The sequence below is a fragment of the Marmota marmota genome, unplaced genomic scaffold (genome assembly GCF_001458135.2).
Source record: "Marmota marmota marmota unplaced genomic scaffold, marMar, whole genome shotgun sequence".
NCBI lineage: Eukaryota > Metazoa > Chordata > Mammalia > Rodentia > Sciuridae > Marmota > Marmota marmota.
In genome coordinates, this window is record NW_025999982.1 from 24,950,937 (window position 1) to 24,972,031 (window position 21,095).

Below are 21,095 nucleotides of genomic sequence, written 5' to 3' on the forward strand. Positions count from 1 at the left end.
GAATGTAGTTTGAAATTTAAGCCAATTTTCCAACCTGTAAAATTAGAATCAGTAATCAAAGACAAGAACAAGAGGCAACATTTGAGCTTTAGCTGATAGGAGAGATCCAAAGGGCCAGGAGGAAAAGAGAGCAGGACCTGTGAGAGCACACCAGGCTCAGGGGTCCCAAAGGTGAGTGAGAAGAAGCCCTGGAATACAGGTGAACACAGAGAAAACTGGTAAGGAAGTCAGGTGGGAAGAGTTGAGTGATATACAGACACATAGAGACAGAGAGATGGGCGTCACCTTAATGTCTAAAATACTCCAGAGATTCCCTATGCCGCCCTGGACTCACAGTGTAATTCATTCTTTGCAAAGCTCTGTATAACTGGTTTCTCTACCCACCATATTTCTTTGTCTCCCCCACACCCACCCCACAGAAAATACACCATTTCCCTCCGCCCTTTCCAAAAGGTATAAGATATCAGTTAAATGTATAATTGTTTTTACAGGTAAGAAGATCCTAAAGGTTCAGAATGGTAATTTCAAAGAGAGAGTGATTTATTCTTATTCTTGAGGAAAAATAATTGTTTTGGTTATTGTCTCAGTCCCTCTTTTCCTTCTGCAGCCAAGTTTCTGATGCATTTTAATGCAGTGTACCATTAACCACGACTACTAACACTGAGAAGGACGATGCTGTAACATAAGGAGCATCAGCTACTTTTTGGCAATCTGTAATTCCAACTCACATTATTTTTATGCTTCTACTCATACCACAGGAGTTCTTCACATATGACATATCTATGTTTAAAATAACTGTAAAGTTCTTTCACTAGTGCATTGATACTATGAAAATCAGAAGGCAGAAGCATGAAGGAGGTCCTGAAAAAACAGTCATAAAATATTTTTGAAGTATCTAAGAATTTGTAAGAAAAACTGCACCTGCTTTACCACTAAAAATAATATTGCCGAATACTTCCTGAATGATATTGAGTCCAAACTTTTCTATAGGCATTATAGGATGATATAAATATGAAGGTACCTAACGCTAAGTACAGAACCATAGCCTCCACTGAGTGACTTCCTCAGTCCTTTCCAATATGGTATCAGTGATCTTGTAGCATCTGGGCCTTCACATTTTGAAAATTAACCTGATGAGGAGGTAGGCATCCAGTCCATATCTCTTGTCATCCACACTGATAGCTTTTTGGTAAAATGAGGGTTATATTTTACTAGTGGTTTTCAGAGGGCCTTCTTTAAGAGCTCAATGTCTCTGAAAATTCCTTAAGGTACTGGCAAAAATCGAAATAATTACAGGCATGGTAGTGCATGCCTGTAATCTAAACTGGGCAGGCTGAGGCAAGAGGATTGTGAATTCAAAGCCAGCCTCAGCAACATAGCAAAGCCCTAAGAAACTTCCCAAGATCCTGTCTTAAAATAATATATAAAAAAAGGTGGGGGGTATGTCTCAGTGGATAAGCACCCCTGGGTTCAATCTCCAGAATCAATCAATCAATCAAATAAAGAAACATAAAATATTTTCAAGCATCTCCCCAACCATTAATATTTAAACAACCTTGCAAAATTGTCCTGAACTTAAAAATTCCTTCTAGCTCTACAATTTTATAAATAACTGAATATAAGCATGAAAATATAAGCTTTTACATAGTAAAAGTTTCCTGTGACAAAGAGGTCTAGACTTGATGCCAGTAAAGCAGGGTACCTAAATAAGTTTTGGAAACAAGATGATCTTTTTTCATAAGTTTAATAATGCCATTCATATAGGGGTAATATGTGTTTTGAAATGTTTTAGTTAGAGTATCTAACTTCTATCATAAGGGTTACTCCCCTTTTATCATAAACTTGTGCACTTACTCCCAAATTGCTCATATTAGCAACTCAGCATACTTATTTAAATATAAAGAATGCTTCTTATTCATGGTTGTCTTTTGTATTTAAAACTGTGTCTTGGGTAGGGCAATATCCATATTTCATGGGGGGGGGGAATAGTTTACTCAGTGTAGTGTAGATATTAACTGGTTTAAGGAGAATTGTCATATGCATGATATTTGTGGGAGGTTCTCCTTTCTCCTTCAAAAGAAATTTCCTCTGATTATAATATCTATCCTTGCTTAAAAATATTCTTCTAAAGCTTCACAAATTCCTCAAATAACAAGAAAATTAGAAATGAGAAGGAAAGGGCAGAGAGGAGTAAAATGTAACTCATCTTGGGAAAATATGCAATAGCAGATGCTGTTTTCTATCCGTTCTGGGTGCCCTGGGTATCAGACAAAACCAGTGAGACAGGGTGAAATTATTACAAGAATCTGTGAGGTCAAATTTTTTGTGACCGAAACAAAGATAAATACTAGTTGGAAAATGTGAAGTCCCAGATGAGAAATGTGGTGGAAAACAAATCATGTAGAGTCTCTTAAAACTGTAAAATTCTATTAATCTTGTTATAAGACACAATGGAAATGTCCATATTTTAGCAGCCAACCCCGAAAATTCTGAACTTCAGAACAAAGAAAATGAAGTGAACAAAGACTATCTGAGACATAGTAGCAATCCAAAAGTAAGCAGATTTTCAAAAAATCACTATTGACTCATTATGTAAATAGAAATGCTGTAAGTGATGATTTTCTTTATACAAGCACAGTACCATATTGCCCTGTCATGACACATGACTAAAATGGTCAGGGTCACTCCAAGTGAATTTGGGGACTAAATAAAGATACAGACACAGAAAGTACCTTTTTTGGGGGGGTTCAGCGACGGCTTCTTACCCTCAGCTCCCACAATGGGGACAAGGCAGGCAAGAAAGAGAGGGAGGAGCACATTCTGAACTCTTTTATTGGGAAGAAGCCATTCAAATGAGGGAAGGGGTCAGCTTTCAGGGGGTTGAGTCTAGCTTCCTGATGTCTTACCATCAGCAGATTGACTGACATCTTGGAGGACCATGCCCATCTCAAGTGCTGTGTGGGGATCATAAGCAGAGTGAGCGAAAAGGACACATACTTCGAGAGCACAGAAAAGCAACGTCAGTCCAGTTCACTTTGTGTGCTCAATGATCATAATTTACAATACAAACATCCCATGGCTGGCTTACCACATACATAGCTCCTGTCCAGAATGACTCCGGACATTGCCCCAGTGATTCAGTAATCAAACATGGCATCACTACCATCCTTATACACCCATTATTCACATTTCAATCTCACAACATGTTGTTAAAAGAAAGAATTGTTATTGATGGATTTGTAAGTTAAATGAATGCTCAGGTTACATAATAATTTACCATAATATTTATATCATTAAATAATAGCCTCCATTACGAGATATATATATTTGACTTTATCTGTGTAAAACATACAGAAACATCTATGTACCTAGATTTTATAGAGGTAGATGTTTGGTGAATATGATGCCTTTTCTCTTATAGAATATTACATTATTTGATTTAAATTATATAATTTCTGATTTGAACAACGTTGTCAATATTTTAGAAGTGGCATATGATATATAACCAATAAAATTTAAAATTTTTGGTACCTACAGAATCACTTTGGATGTTTCTATAGGCTAAATACAAAGAGAACTCAGTAAACCAACTTAGTTTTGCGAGAAAGATAGTGAGTTGAATGTAGGTCCTTTCCTTTTCCTTATTATTCTTACATACCAATGTCATTTAGGTCCAACAGAAGCTGGGATTCTCAGAAGCTTGTATACATGACTGGTTTCTGGGAGGTCTAGGTAAGATAAGTGACAGCAAAGGCTTTTACTCACTCTGAGTGGAGTGAAAGAAGAAAGACCAACTCTAGAACATCACAGAATGGTAATGGTAGAGTGAATATTTGGGAGAATTTGGATTACAATAATTTATACTCCAACCATGTGCAAATTTGACACAGACCATCTTGGGTCTACCTATGATCTCTGGCCAGAATGAAGCCAAAAAGTACCTAAATGGGTAGACTGTCAAATATAGGAGAGTTCAAGCAGACTGGAGCAAAAGGATGTGCTTTTCAGGTTTTTCATTAAGATTAATTATTTATTTATTTTGTGTGCGCCTGTGTGGTGCTGGGAACTGAATCGATGGCCTCATGTATGATTTACCACTGAGCTAGAATCTCCAGGCCTTTTACTTTTTATCTTGCTTTTAAATTTTGAGACAAGGTCTCTCAACATTGCCCAGGCTGGCCTTAAACTTGCAAGTCTCCTGCCTCAGCCTCCTGAGTAGCAGGGATAACAAACTTGCACCACAGTACCCAGCATAACCATTGATGGCCTCCAAGACTCTTCATTTTGAATCTTTGTGGGAAGGCTGCTCCATTTTTACTACTCTAAAGGACAAGTGCCACTAAAGGTACCTAAAAAAACAGACTCAAAATTAAGAAAGAAAAACAACAGAAGAAAGAACAGCCAGAGAGCAAGGGCCATTGGAAAACCTGCCCAAGGTAATAATGCTGCCAGAGGGAACAGAGAGAGACCCAAATGGGGAAAACAAAACAAAACAAACAAACAAACAAACAAACAAACAAAAACCTGAAGATAGAGCTAAGACAATACAGTTACAGTATTTCCCGAAGAAACAAAACCAAACTAAAGAGTGAGCACTGTATCTACATGATTTCCCACTTAAACAACTCAGAAGGATGGAAAGAGCATCCTCACAGTTGTGTCCTGAATTTGTGGCTCAGCAGACTGTGCAGAAGGATTGCCAAGCAAAACAAGGAGTTAGAATCAGTAGACAAACACAAGTGGAAGAAAGATCCAGGGGATTTCCCATGTGAAAGGAGTTACAAAAGAAGAAAACAGAAAGTTTAAGAAAGGAAAATAGGCAACAGGGAGAGAATTTCTCTGACATACTAAAGCTACCCAATTGAAGAGGTAACCATTTCCAGGAAGGGCCAATGAGAAGAGAGCCAGAGCTGAGCTCACATCCCTATCGTAATATTCTACTGGAGAAGCCAACAGTAAACAAATGAGTAATTAACATATAGAACAAAGCTGATCTATAACACCAGAAGCAGGAAGATAGTAAAGATTCCTGAGACAAAAGTGCATAGCAGCAGCTTTCAGCTCCAAGTAAGAAACCAAGTCAATTGAGGGTCTGCAGCCATCCACCAGTCAGAGAGCCCATCGGAGGGAACTATTTGAAATGAAGATTCAAACAAAAACAAGCCAATCAGATGATTCTAGAACTAGTTTCACAGCATGTCTTACAATTTCACATCATCTCCCAGTCTATCATACATGACCATTCACCAAGCTCTGGGACCAGTCTGAGCTGGTGTGGAGAAAGGTAGAAGGAGATTAATGAGAGGATCACACTGTCTTTCCCCACTGCTATCCCCATGCCATAAATTTCAGCCTACGACTGTAACAGCGAGGTAGGAATTAGAATTGGATGTGAAATTGAAAGTATTAATTGGAAATAACTCAGCTTCTTAATACCTGCATGGCCTAAATTGAGGCTCTTTTTAAAGAAATGAGTGGAACACTGTGTAATTTGTTCAATACATGATTCAGAATAAGAAAAGATGGGTGGGAAAGTACTATAGTGGTAGAGGGCTTGCCTAGCATACATAGGTGACTCTCTGAGATCCACCCCAGAACTTAAAAAAAAATTAGAGTGTTATAAAAAATAAAACTCATTGTTTGTACCATAATGGGTAAAAAAGTACAAATCATCCAGTAAAACCTGTGCATGTGGTGTAAAGCATTGTTGAGTATGTGTGTGGATGGTGTGGATGGATCTCTCTCTCTCTCTCTCCATATATATGTATATATATATGTGTGTGTGTGTATATATATATATGTATAATCTCATTACATTACCCAGAGAAATTGGGCAGAACAAGCAGAAAAGGAACAGCACCAACAATAATAACAAAGAACATAGAGATTAAAGATGAGATGGAAGATACATTTCTTTGGGGATTTTCCAAGTTCTCTGGATATCTAGTTTAAATGCTGTTTGGAGAATCCAATGCATTTTCCATTGTAGCTTGCTGAAAGGAGTTTCAGAGCAGTAAAATGAGATCAGTTAATCAAGGAAGGGCAATTCAAAATAAGCTTACATTGTATCTTAAGTAGCTGCAAATTAGCTCTTTAAAAAGTAAGAACTAATCGCTAGAACAGAAGTTGAAGACACATTTCAGAAATACATAATCTTGCAAAAATAATAATCAGTTTCATAATGTGTTATTGCCTATAAGTTTTTGATGGCCTTTTAACATCTTCCATATGAAATACAATCTTTGACCAGGGGGTCATTAATACCTTTAGGAAGCTATCTCTTCATCCCCACCTCCCCCTTCTCTTTCTTTCTTATTGGATAACTGACCCATGTCTGTACGGTGGTGGTCTTTGACAGTAATTACTCTTTATGGATATGAGAAATGTCATGCTTTGTTTGCTCATTCTTGCATACTGTGTCATCACCATCATCCTTATATAACCATCTTATTATCCAATATGGTCCCTCATCACCAATATTTTTCAAATAATTCTTGATGATCTTTGTACTCTGAATTTTGAAAACAGTTTTCTTGTTTTCAAATTCTATAAGAATAGTGACTAATATAACACAAATTTCTAGGATCGAGCTTGGCGTATTATTTGGTGCTCAGAAATATTTGTTATATTAATTAGTATAAGTTTTTACTTATTTAAAATTATTTACAAAATTAAAATTATACACTCTCATGAATTATGATATTGAGGCACTTTTCTGACCCCTCCTTTTTTAAGTTTTACTAAATTCTTCAATAACCATGAGTTCCTTTTAGCTGCTTCCATCTGTCAATGCATTTATGGTTGGTGTTGGCATATATTCCTATATACAGGCACAGAATAAACATTCAGTAGATTTTCAAATATAAACTAAAATTTAATCTTCTAAAATACTTCTTGTACGAGAATCTGATAAATTTAAGACCTGAGATTCTTGCCTTGAAGAACAAACTTGACCTTAGGTACAACCAATCTTTAAGAATGCCAATAAATTCTCAGGGAATATTGCTAAGCCTGAATGTTAGGGACTACTTATAGAATTGCAAAAGCAGTTTCTTTTATTATAATATTAGCTAATGGGGCACAAGTAACTGATCAAGTTGAAATTGTGGTATAGATAAAAATGGGAAGATGATTCTGGACATATAAAAAGCAACAAAAATTCTTGTAAAGAGCAGACTTGGGGATTTCAGAACTTGAGCAACTAGTGAGACCAGAGATGATTAGTGATAAATCATCCTAACCATGGATTCATAAATTTTCCCCATCACTATGCAGTGAGCATTTAATTATCTGCACTGACTGGAAGTAAAACATACACATGCAGACACACACATGCACACACGCTCACATACACGAGTATTCAGTTTTGTAGAAAAATCACATTCAAATGGTTATTTTACTCTTCACTGCTTCTTTTATCTGTCTTCCAGGTTATGTCAGTCAGTCAATAAGCAATGTGAAAGCAGTCTTGGATTTCCATAATAATATAATACTTATAGTTATTAGATCTGTTATGGGAACTAACAATGATTTTAGTTACAATCCAAGACATATGTCTGAATTCCATTATAATTTATCAGATATGAAGAAATGTTCACTATTAGATGAATATAAATTTCTCCAAATAAAATCAGAATATGATCATAGTGCTATAGCAACACAGGAAACATTTCTGAGAAGTAATAATTACATACATTCATGTGGCTTTGTGCTTACTTCCATCAGTTACCACACTATTAGAATATGGTTAATTACAAGAAAGAAAATGGAATTAATTGGTTTTCAAGATAGCAATATGAGAAAATTCTTGACAATATTTTAATAACCACAACACTTAAGGAGAGATATCCAGGTTATAGATTGGAGTTCCCTCACTGCATTGAACATTTTTTTTCAATATTGTAACTGATATTTCTCCTGCTTATGTTATTGCTGTAAGTGCTGAACTCCTTCCATAAGCTAGTCAAAAACATATCTGCCAGCTCCTGCCTTTCAGATCTCACCATTTATCACTATAAATTTGACTAGCTTGTGGAATTTGTTTGACATTTTCTACCCCTATATATTCACCTGCATAAAAGATTGATAAAATTACTACTTTTATCAAATTATAACATAAATTTCAGTGGTACATTTTAATACTTATCTTTCAAAACACTCGAAAAAATTCAGCATATGAAAATCTAGAAATTCTTCCTAGAATGAAAACATCTGATTTTCTTTTCTATTTTCCTTACATACACTTATTTTCCTGTGTGATTGCTGTTAGTAATCAGTGTCATTTTCCAATTATAGCATCAGCATTAGTCTTTAAGAGGAGAAAGCAAAAATGCCTTCTGTTGGCTTTTATCTTAAAGAAGAAAAAAAAAAAAAAGATCTTACTTGCCCTCCATATCAAACTCTTGGTGGATTTCCTGTATGGAGTTCCAATGTCTCAACCTGAAAAAATACTCCCTAACTCCCCATTTCAAGAATCATGGTTATCAAGAAGATACACATACAATCAAATGAAAGAAAGAAAAAACCTGGAATAATCCATATGTTTTTCTGTGTTGAACTGAATTAAAAGTCTTACAAATGATACTAGTAAAGGATTTACACAAATGTAAATCTTTACATAGGCTTAAATGATCTCTCTATCTCTTCCTAAAATTATACCAACCTCTGGTGGGGATCATTAGAGACTTGAGCTAGACATGACAGATGCTTTTCAACCCTCATAATAGTAATCACTGCATAGCTTTGTGTACTGGGAAGATTATGAGTTTGGGACAGGGTTTAGTAAAAATAAATAGTGTAAGCTCTAAAATATATGAATAGCATAGTTATTGGTTAATGTAACAAAGTAATTTGTATGTTATTTGTGATCTAAGCCTAATCTACTCTTTGTGCAGAAACTCCTTACCTTTTCTGTGAAAAGATACTAAAACACATTCAATGACCAGAATTTCATTGAATGCTTCATCATTTCTAATCATGAGACAATGTATTCTATCTCAATCATGAATTAATAATCAAGCAATATAGTAAAACTTGCTAATTTAGTTTCATTGAAGATGAGTCAGTCATCAGAAAAAAATAAAACAGTGCCAATATTTTGAGGTAACCTGTTAAGTGGGGTTAAATAATGGGACTTTGAGGGCTGGAGATATAGCTCAGTTGGTAGAGTGCTTGCCTCGGATGCACAAGGCCCTGGATTCACTCCCTAGCACCACCAAAAAAAAAAAAGTGTGGGGGGTTTGTATTCAGGGAACCCTATAGGTTTTAAATAGACCCATTTACAAATTATGGTGTATATTTGTCACCCCAGAGTTGCACAAGACAAAACCTGCATAACCATACCTGATAGTAAAGGTGTCTGAAATATAAAAGAAAGAAATAGCATAAAATATAACAATGACAATATTTCTTCACCTATTTACAACATACAGAGGGAAGTACACTAACATTATTGAAGCATATATTAACTTAGGACTTAACATACCTTTTGTCTTTATTCACCACATAATTTATTTAATCATCCTAATCTGCATATTAAGACAAAATAACAATTATAAGGAAAACTTTAGTATAGCACATCTCCAAAACATTACTTTTGGGACTGCAAATTGGTGCGGGCAATTTGGAAAGCAGTATGGAGATTCCTGGGAAAGCTGGGAATGGAACCACCATTTGACCCAGCTATTGCCCTTCTCGGACTATTCCCTGAAGACCTTAAAATAGCGTACTACAGGGATACTGCCACATCGATGTTCATAGCAGCACAATTCACAATTGCTAGACTGTGGAACCAACGCAGATGCCCTTCAATAGATGAATGGATTAAAAAAATGTGGCATTTATACACAATGGAGTATTACTCTGCACTAAAAAATGACAAAATCATGGAATTTGCAGGGAAATGGATGGCATTAGAGAAGATTATGCTAAGTGAAGCTAGCCAATCCCTAAAAAACAAATGCCAAATGTCTTCTTTGATATAATGAGAGCAACTAAGAACAGAGCAGGGAGGAAGAGCAGGAGGAAAAGATTAACATTAAACAGAGACATGAGGTGGGGGGGGAAGGGAGAGAAAAGGGAAATTGCATGGAAATGGAAGGAGACCCTCATTGTTATACAAAATTACATATAAGAGGTTGTGAGGGGAATGGAAAAAAAAAACAAGGAGAGAAATGAATTACAGTAGATGGGGTAGAGAGAGAAGATGGGAGGTGAGGGGAGGGGGGATAGTAGAAGATAGGAAATGTAGCAGAATACAACAGTTACTAATATGGCATCATGTAAAAATGTGGATGTGTAACCAATGTGATTCTGCAATCTCTATTTGGGGTAAAAATGGGAGTTCATAACCCACTTGAATCTAATGTATGAAATATGATATGTCAAGAGCTTTCTAATGTTTTGAACAACCAATAAAATATTGTAATAAAAACAAAAACAAAAAAAACATTAGAGATTTAACATTGGCCATGTTCAAATTAATAATGTCTTATCTATCGCCCAGTCACTCCACGTTTGATAAGGCTCTAGTGCCTGAATAGAGACCAAGAGGCTGTGAATTTTCCTCAGGGCAAGAATAATTCTTCAGTCTTAACAATTCATTTAAGTGCTAAAACTCAGTTGGTTTCCAATATCCTAAAGCATCTAGACATTTCACAAGGAGTTACAGGTTCTAAAGTTAGTGGTCTTGGATGAAGCAAACCCTTGGATTAAGGGCAAGTTGTAAATTTTATATAACATATAAGAGGGAGAAGGTACAAAGCACTAACTATGGAAAGACTATTTTGCACAATGAGATGTCAGTGGAATTTCTGAGTCCTGCCCTGCATTTGCCTTGCCTATCATTTTAGAACACATCTTATGGGCTTATAATTGTTTTAATTCTTTGCTGTGATGTTTGTAAATGTTAATGTTCAGCAATGCTAGAATTTTATGAAGTTTGACATTTAATGGAGAAACCTATATAATAAAGTGATTTTATATAATTAAAAAAATGGGCAGTTCATTTTTGTTCCTTATGGTTCTGGTGATGGCTGAAGTAGACAAATATCTACTTTGCTTGGTGCTGAAGCAGCAAGGCAAATAGAAAAAAAAATTAATCAGGTAGAAGGACTTTCACTGATGGAAAGATTTATGAACATTGACAGAGTTATTAGTTGTCTTCATGATGTTTATATTCTAGCAAAGACATCAGCAATAAACAAATAAGTAAAACATACATAGAATAGCTAAAGATGAAAAGGTATCAATAAGTGAAAAGGCCAAGTGTGGTGGTACACACCAATAATCCCAGTGTCTCTGGAGGCTGAGGCAGGAGGATCACTAGTTCAAAACCAGCAACTTGGTCCCTAAGCAACTCAGTGAAACCTGCCTCTAAATAAAATACAAAAAAAGCAGGGTAGGGGTGTAGCTCAGTGGTTAAGTGGTTCAATCAGTACCAAAGGGATAGGGGGGAAAAAACGAAGAGGGTTAGGGCATGATGGGACAATAAATTGGAATGTTAACTAGGGTGGGCAGTGATACTGTGAACAAAACATAACAGGATGGTATGATAGAAGGTAACAGAGGCAGCCCTTTAGATTGTGTGGTTGAGGAAGAATTTCTTGCCATACTAATATCTAATGTGACTCCTTAATGATGAAAGATAGATGTGCTGATATTTTAGAGAAGAATCTTCAAAGGCGCTTAATGAACAGTGGTCCTGGAGTGTTGGATGAACAAAAGCCAGTGTGCCGGAAACAAAATGAGGAGCAACTATGTACTGAGATGAAATTCCAGGCACAGGCAGTGAGATTGGCCAAGGGAAGGTTTTCATTCTTTATCTGGGTCTGTATATATGAGATATCTTGATTTGGGGTACCATCCCCAAATGTGACTAAGACACTTATTTCATGTTGCTAAATGATGGGGATATAGCACTGACCAAGAGAGATGCCATCTTTGTCTCACACATATATATCTGATGGAGAAGCTACAAGTGGAATTATTACAAGTATCATAAAGTCTGAGGTCTCAATATGAGATATGTCATTGATAATTTTAATAAAGGAGGGTTGACTTAGCCAACAGCCTGAGCCCAACTTATATGCATCAATGAAATACTAATTTACCTAACATATTTTACTACACAAAGTTATTCCTAGATATTTCTATCTACTGTAACAGCAGACTACATTTTGAAAATAATTTATGGAGTGCTTTATAATGTTCTAAGTCTTTTCATATGCATTATTCTATTTAATATTCACAAAATCTGTGATAGAGGTCAATCAATTATAATTATCTTCATTTTAAAGATGAATAACTGAAGACCTGAGAATTTAAATGATTTATCTATATTTATGAAATGTGTCAGTAATATAAGCAGCCCTAGCCTTATTCTATATTATGCATATTACCAAAGTTCTGGTCTGAACTAAACATAGCGAAATTCCTTCCTCAATATAGCACTAGGCATTTAGTTTGAAGGCAAAAGAAAAAAAAATAATAAATTCAGATAAATTTAAAAAAAAATAAAGAGAAAATTATTCCTCTTANAAAAAAAAAAAAAAAAAAAAAAAAAAAAAAAGAGTGTACAGAACATCCTCATTTCTAAGAAACATGCATATATTTAGGGAGGTCTGCAGGTCTGTGTGCATATCGAGTTAAGGAATACTCAGATTGGTATTGGATTGGTCTACAACCTTGTCTTAACAAAAATTAATTTTTGAATTGGACACATAAATCATGGCTAGTTCTTGATCTTTTTTCTTTCTGGAAATTCTCAGATTTTTTTTTTTCTTTTCCTATTCTCAAAATCAGTGCCAATCAATGAATCTCACCATTTTCTCTGAGTATATTACTTAGTTTAGAAATCCACAGTTTCTTCATCTCATAGATGAATCTTAGCCTACTGTCTTTCTTTCTGCAGAAGACTATCACACAGATGCAGACATTCCAGAAAACTTCACTCAGCATTCTCTCCTCATTATCTTATTCCCAGTTCTAAGCCCGATGCCAAGATTTCTATTTGAACGACTACCTCCTAGGATGCTAAATTGTCAACCTTTAGGAAACATCATTCTTTTAGCCTCCCTCTATTTCTTAGGAAATCAGTAGAAATTTCTAGTCAATTTGCAACTCTGAATTGGCTGCCTTACTAAATGAACATTCTCTATTGTTCTCACATAGAGGAGTGATATTTTATTTCTAATTTTTGCTTGAAGTCAATAAATACCTGCCTCTATTAATATTGATCATTTTGTACTACATTTTATAAAAAGACAGCACCTGGCATACTGTCACACAAAAATACACTTGCTATTTTAAAATATTATCATTGCCCTATTACAAATATCACATCTTTTACTATCCCTATAAGTATTTTCTCTGTTAATTATAAGTTGTCAAAAATACACGCCTAGTGATTAAGACACAATAAAAATGTATAACATCAATTATATATTTGGGCTTACAGGTTTATCTTATTCATCATGGCTGTGAATTGATGCATAGGTGCAATATACTGAAGATGAATACTGTGATCAAACCATCAGTATGTGACGACATGCCAGTTCCCTTGCTAAGTAATGTTGGTATCCTATTTATTATAGCTCTGTATCAACCCTATGGATAGTTTGAAATACAAGTGTCCTTTTAAATAGTTCGTGAAGATCAAAGGCACATTTTTACATAGAAACCAAAGAGAAGCACTTTTGTAAAAAATGAAAACACTTACGGGAACCAGGAATTTTTTAATCTCTTCCAATGCATGACTCATACGTGAATAAGCTTCCCCAGGAGGAGCAAACACTTCAATTAATACATGAAGTTCATCACTCAAGTGGGCATATTTGGCTTCCCCACTCTTCCTTAATTCTTCTTCCTGTGAAAGAGGTTATTTTTAGAAATACAAATCTACTCATTTTGCATTGATTTAACATTTACTGAGAATGACAAAAGGGCATAATCTAAGCAAATTTTCCACGAGTAGAAAGAAACCCTGTGAGAAATAAAAATATGCTACAAACCATTTAAAGATTTTTAAAATGATTTTTGAGTGTTTCAGTGCTTTTAAAAGCCCTGACATAATTATGCATCTACAACAGATTTTAATCAGCTAAATGAAAATGCTCAACATCAGAAAACAAGTCACAGAAATGCCATTAACTCTTTCATGCACGTTGCTACATTTTGCAAGGAAAATATTTTTTGTGTGTGTGTCTAATGAATCGTATTTTGCAGATAATAAGCAGATTATCACAATGTTCCTTAAGAAAACTAAACTCTCTACTTTTTGAGAATATATAGATTATTTGCTCATGATAAAAGGTACATAGGCAAAACCACAGCTTACCTTCCAGTCCCTGTTTCCATTGCCAAAGTAATCATTGAGCTTCATGCCCACATGTTTTCTATCATTCAGTCATTCACTGCATTGTTTTGGTCAACATGGGTATGTTAATGGAATGGTAGTTAAAGATCATGTTGGCATTAATTCTGCGAAAGCTCTGTAGCATCTGATTAACCAACAATACGATTTTCTTGGATAAGATTTGTTTTTATATGGTTCTGTGCCCAAGTCATTATTGAAACCTGATTAATTCAGTGTAAATGCAGAGCAAATCTGCATGTTGATAAATGTATTTTCGTTCGTGTGCACTAAGCATTTTTCACATATTATTTCTAATCACAATATTTTGCACATATTCACATATTACAGATTAGGAAAAAGAAAACTTAAGTAGCTTCAGCAAAGATCAGATTCAAAAAACAGCTCATCCTGCAGCTAGGTTTGCATTTCTTTTGGAATTTCAAAGGAGCAAAATTTGTTTAAAAAGTTAACATACACATTATTAATTGTGTGTACCTTTCTTGTCCTCAACAGTTCTTAGTGAAACAATGAGCACTTATTTCGTTAAATTTCAAATTTCAAACACATAATTTTGTTTTCTTTGAAGATTAAATGGAAAAGCCATATGAATAGACCTAACCTGGATAAACAAAAGCAAATCTGCTATTGATTTCATGGGTCAACTGTGTGACCCATGCTAATGTGAATGTGTATCTGACTAGAAATATACAGTGTTTGAGAACATGAAGGATCTGTGAAAGAGACAGGAAGGTGCTCTGCTGTGTGTGTATGTGTGTGTGTGTGTGTGTGTGTCCTTCAACTCCTCAAATTTCACAATAGGAACACCTTTCAGACTCATAATCTACTCTCTACTTCCCTAAGAATACTTTCTCTCTTAGACTAGAACTTTTAAAAAATTTGTTCTTTCTAGATAAACATGATAATAGAGTGTATTTTCACGCATTATATATACACAAAATAAGTACAACTTGTTCCAATTAGGATCTCCTTCTTGTGGTTGTGCATGATGTGGGGTTACATTGGTCGGGTATTTACAAATAAGGATAAAGAAGTTATGTCCAATTCATTCTACTGTTTTTCCTATTTCCATCCCCCCTCCTGTCCCTTCATTCCCCTTTGTCTAATCCAATGAATTTCTATTATTCTCTCCTGATGTTTTGGGTTAGCGACCATATATCAGAGAGAAGAGTCTGCCTTTTTTGGGGGGGGGGGGGCAGGCTTATTTCACTTAGCATAACATTCTCCAGTTCCATCCATTTATAATCAAACACCAAAATTCCATTCATCTTTATAGCTGAATAATATTCCATTGTGTACATATACCACATTTCTTTTTCTTTTTTTCTTTTTTATTTATATATGACATCAGAATGCATTAAAATTCTTATTACATATATAGAGCACAATTTTTCATATCTCTGGTTGTATACATAATATATTCACACCAATTCGTGTCTTTATACATATACTTTGGATAATAATGATCATCACATTCCAACATCATTAATTACCCTGTGCCCCCTCCCTTCCCATTTAACTCTTCTGCCCTATCTACAGTTCATCTATTCTTCCCATGCTCCCCCTCCCTATACCTTTTATGAATCAGCCTCCTTATATCAAATAAAACTTTCAGCATTTGGGTTTTTGAGATTGCCTAATTTCACTTAGCATTATTTTCTGTAACTCCATCCATTTAACCTATAAATCCCATGATTTTATTCTATTTTATTGCTGAGTAAGGGTACCTAGGTTGGTTCCATAGATTGGCTTTTGTGAATTTACCTGCTATGAACTTTGATGTGACTGTGTTACTGCAGTATCCTGATTTTATGTCCTTTGGGTATTAACCAAGGAGTGAAATAACCAGGTCAAATGGAGGCTCCATTCCAAGTTTTCTGAAGAAACTCCATACTGCTTTCCAGACTGGTTGCACCAATTTGTGCAACTCATACACCAGCAATGTATGAGTGTACATTTACCCCCACATCCTTGGCAATATTTATTGTTACTTGTATTCTTGATAATTGCCACTCTGACTGGAGATGGAATCTCAGTGTAGTTTTGATTTTCATTTCTCTAATTGCTAGAGATGTTGAACATTTTTTTTTCATGTATATTTTTGACCATTCATGTTTCTTTTTCGGTGAAGGTCCTGTTCAATTCCCTTGCCCATTCATTTATTGGGCTACTTGGAAATTTTGGTGTTAAGTTTTTTGAAATCTTTGTATATCCTGGAGATTAATGCTCTATCTTAGATGCTGATGGTAAAGATTTTCTCCTATTCTCTAGGCTCTCTCTTTACATTCTTGATTGTCAAACTAAAATTTTCGACTTAATGGTTTTTCTTAATGCCCGATTCTCAATTTGGGAAGGAGAAGCAGCTTTGAATCAATGTACCATGAAGTGTAGTAAATATTTCTTTTCTCTTTAGGGCCTGCTGGGATGCAAGCTGCTTGTTAATTCAGAGGGCATCTCGGCATGAGTATAAATGCTAGAGTAGTGAATTCAGATTTCTTGATCCTGACCCCTTCTCATTACTTCCAAAACAAATTTCCAGCTGGTTATTTAGGGATTCTTGCTAGACACATTTGGTATGCTGCCTGAGTCTCTGAGATTACAGGTGTGTGCTACCATGCACAGATAATCTGAGAGTTTTAAAAATCAAACATTACTGTGGTAGAAAGTGTGAAAGAGGAAGGTGGCTACAGTAGACTGGTTGATCAGGAGGAGTGTTCTCATCTCCAATACTTGGAAATCCAAGTTATTATGTAGGATGGTTTCTGTATTTTTAACCCTCTTAAATATTTTTTAAAACTACTAGCTTGATATTCTTCAAATAATAAATCTGCTTTTCTCAAGGTATTTAGTGAGTTCTACAAGATGGAACTAGCTGATTTAGCAGATATATCACCCAGTCTCAGAGTTTCAACACAATAGAAATTTATTTCCTATCACAAAGTTCCCAATAGGTGTCCATCTGGGGCACCTTTCTCTACACAGAAATCTAAGTATGCAGGATTTTGCCATTCTTTGGTTCCTCAACCTTCTACTGTTTCACTGTGAAGGCCATTAATGGAGTAAAGAATATGGTGAACAACCTGTGGAAGGTTTCCATGAGAAACATAAAATTAGCATTTGACAGTCCTGACTGTATCCCCTAATAAAGAGGATGTTGAACGTGTCCTAGTTATGAAGTCAGAAGGAAGAAGGCATGGGCTGGAGAATACTCACTATCTTCCATAGAAGAGAAATGTTCCAGAATTGTATGGTTCAATGGAAATACATTTTAGTAGCTACATTAAAAATACTAAGAGAGAGGTAAAGTTAATTTTAATGATAGGTGTTTTCAAACAATATATCCAAAATATGATATGCAATTAATATAAAAATATTACTAAGATATTTAAATATTTTTTCTCATGTTGTCTTTGAGTGAAGTGTGTGTTTTATACTTACAGCATATATCAATTTGACCTAACCACATTTCAAGTGCTCAATAAGCACATGTGCCAGTGGCCATCATAGTAAGATACCACCTTTCTATGTTTTTCAGAGAAAAAAAGGTAAAATCTGACAAAAATATTGGCCATCAAATTTGTAAATTGGGATGATAAAACCAACATCTAAGATAAAATCATAAATAAATGGACATTTTGTCTTTACCTTGAGCAGGGAGCAGAAAACAGAGGAAAAGGTTAGTTTAAACATAGATGTAGAGAATATTTTTTAAAGAAAAGACTCAAGCCTCTATCTCATTCAAACATCCTTATCTTCAACTGAGAAAACTGAGGTTTATGTACTAATCAACTTCCTATAGCCTACAGAATAAGTGAAGATTGAAGCCAAGAGTTAGGCAGGATTGGGTAAAAATGCTAATAAAGATTAAAAAGAAAAAAAAAAGTGAACCCAGCAGAACTATCATAAGCTATTGTGGATTGTTCTCAAAGTGAGGTTTTTCTTTTCTTTCTTTTCTTTTCATTTTTGAAGGTATGTTGTTTAAACTCACCCACCGGGGTGACTTTTGACAAAGGAAAAACTTCCAAAGATTTACCTTATCTTTATCTTTGATATTAATATAATAATACTTACCTCATAGGACTTGTATGTTTTGAGAAATTTGAAGAACATTTTATAAACTAGAACATTGTATACAAATATCTTATTATTATTATTCTCCATATTCTCAAGCAGTATTAGTAAGATACTGTTTGGTTGTTTCAACAGAGACCAAAATAAATGTGGCTGAAGCATGTAGGTGTGAGTTATTTCTTTCTCAAGTCCAAGTCTGAGCTTAGGTATCTATAGGGGCAGGTGGCCCATCTCAGCACTCATATCCAGAGATCTAGGTTCCTTCTGTGAAACTCAAACAGCCCCTTGGATGTTGCTCTCATCAGTGTTGATTAAGGAAGCTACACAGCCTCCATCATTTTTGCATACTCCTCCATGGGAAGAGAAAAGAAACAGTGGGAGGCCAAAGCTTGTAAGGGCATGCACTGGATGTTACATATCTTATTTTTGCTCAGGTGTCTTTTGCAGGAACATAGTCATATGGCAGCCTTGGATTGTGAATGTGATCTCAGACTAAGTGGCCATGGATCTGTCTAGAATGTAAGTTCTTTCTTTATGTCAGGAAAAAGTAAGAATGTGTACTTGGTGGCAATGAGTTGTTTCTGATAGTTTTCATTCAAGTTTAGTTAAATTGATACTCCATTGTTAAATATAATCTTGGTAAGAGACTAGCCAGTGTCTGCTAGAATGCATAAACTGTTTTTTTCTTGAACAATACTATGTCTCAGTTGGCTTTATTAAACAAATCCCCAAGTATCATTTGAATATGGCCAGACATCACAGCCACATTGAATGGTATTCCTGGACACCAGTAAATATATATTTAGTAATTTTGAAAGTCTCTTCAGGTATTTCTTAAACAAGAATCCCAAATAAATTTGTGGGAAAAAGGTTTATTTTACAATAAATGTAAAATTATCTCACAAGTTGAATTCCAATTGGATCCTAGTGTTTAAAAATTTATGCTTGATGTTAAAATAAAAGTTTGTTCATTTTTCTTTTGCATGTTTTTAACAAAGGTCATGATATCTTGGGATATTATGCTAGACACAGCAGTGACATAATAGCAAAGAGGGTAAACAAAAAAAGATTCAAAAAGTCAGAAATGTTAGAAAAATTCTGAGCGTAAAATGAATACTTTCAAATTTAATACTACAGAAGAATAGATATTTGTCTAATACAGGCACAGAAAAAGGCAGATGGGGTAAGTCTAAAGAATGCAAGATGCACATACGAGAGGTTGTATGTACTTGACATAATTCAAAATTATGTTTAAAGACTGCACACTTATTTGATATTATTTAGTCTCACATGAAAATGTATACCTACTCCAGTGAGACTGTTTACTTTCACTACTGACCTTCAGACAATGATTTGTGCAGTCCATGTTTTAAAATATGAAAGAAAGCACAGGTTAAATATTTTCTTCTATGTAAAAATATTAATTGGTAAATATAAAAGACACTAAGCAAAGTCAATTGGGAAAACAGAATGTAGTTTTACTTATTCCCGAACACTGCCCTCATGTATGCCTTGAGGTAAAATATAAGTGAAACATACTGGTTTTATTAGATTTTTTCATAGAGAAAAGCATGGCATGAAATAATGTCTAATTTGAATTAATTAGTATACTTAATTGTTAAAGAGATGTTTATGGAAATTTCTCTTATGAATTATCATCTGCATTTCATGTTCTACAAACAAATTTTTCTGACTTTGAAAACATTTTCACAATTAGGAAAATTTCCTCTTAGTTCATAATAGGATGTCCACTGAAATCCCCAAAATTAGATTAAAAAAAAAAAAGTTCGTATGGTTGGGGTTGTGGCTCAGTGGTTGAGTGCTTGCCTCACATGTATAAAATACTGGGTTTGATTCTCAGTACTGCATATAAATAAACAAATAAAATAAAGGTCCATCAGCAACTAAAATATATTTTTTAAAAATCCATAAACTACACAAATAAAGATAACTATTAACTCTAATTCTAGGGTATTTTCTTCAAGCCTCCTTTTTTATAATAATCATGGTGGAATAGAAGGCATAATTTTGGTACTGCTTCTTAGATGACAGGCATGAGAAAAGTAATTCTCATGTATTATCTTGTTCTATCTCTACAATTATACTTCATGCCAGATAATATTAACCCCAAACTTTACAAAACGGAAATTGTTTCACAGAGAAACTAGTACAGAACACTATATAGACTATAAATCCTTACCATCTCATCTCAAAGATCAAGCTTTTAATCACTATGGGTATGTTATTATTTAATAGGTAATTGAATGCAGGAAAACTTTTGGCACATCCAGACTTCTCCAAAATATTTCTGGCTTCTAGAAGACATTAACCAGTGGTCTCCCAGAATTTCCTATTATCTCATCCCATGTAGCACTGTGGGCTCCAGAGTATGCTATAGCAAGTTATAGGTCATATTTACTAAGCCATAGATCATTTTTCCTATCTCCCCAAAGATTTTGATTCTTTAGGAGCTATACCTCCACTAGGGCTGGCTGAACTGTCATTTCATGGTTCTTATCACACACATCATAAATTGCTTAGCTCAAAATGTTAATGAGCTCACTTCCCATTATTTGTATCTTACTCTGTCTGCAATATACCGTTCCAAATACATCATTCCTCCAAAATTTTCAAGTTCAGGGTAGCTTACACA

At 34.8% G+C, this 21,095-nt stretch overlaps 1 protein-coding gene across 18 annotated transcripts in view; it reads right to left on the bottom strand.

Annotated features, from left to right (window-relative positions):
* The window catches only part of Khdrbs2 (KH RNA binding domain containing, signal transduction associated 2), a 585,248-nt gene that overhangs the window by 281,291 nt on the left and 282,862 nt on the right, over positions 1-21,095 (bottom strand). For all 18 annotated transcript variants that reach the window (XM_048805602.1, XM_048805589.1, XM_048805605.1 and 15 more), the window contains exon 4: positions 13,718-13,864. In XM_048805602.1, coding sequence (XP_048661559.1) covers positions 13,718-13,864 — 147 coding nt within the window. The remainder of the gene's footprint in view (positions 1-13,717; positions 13,865-21,095) is intronic.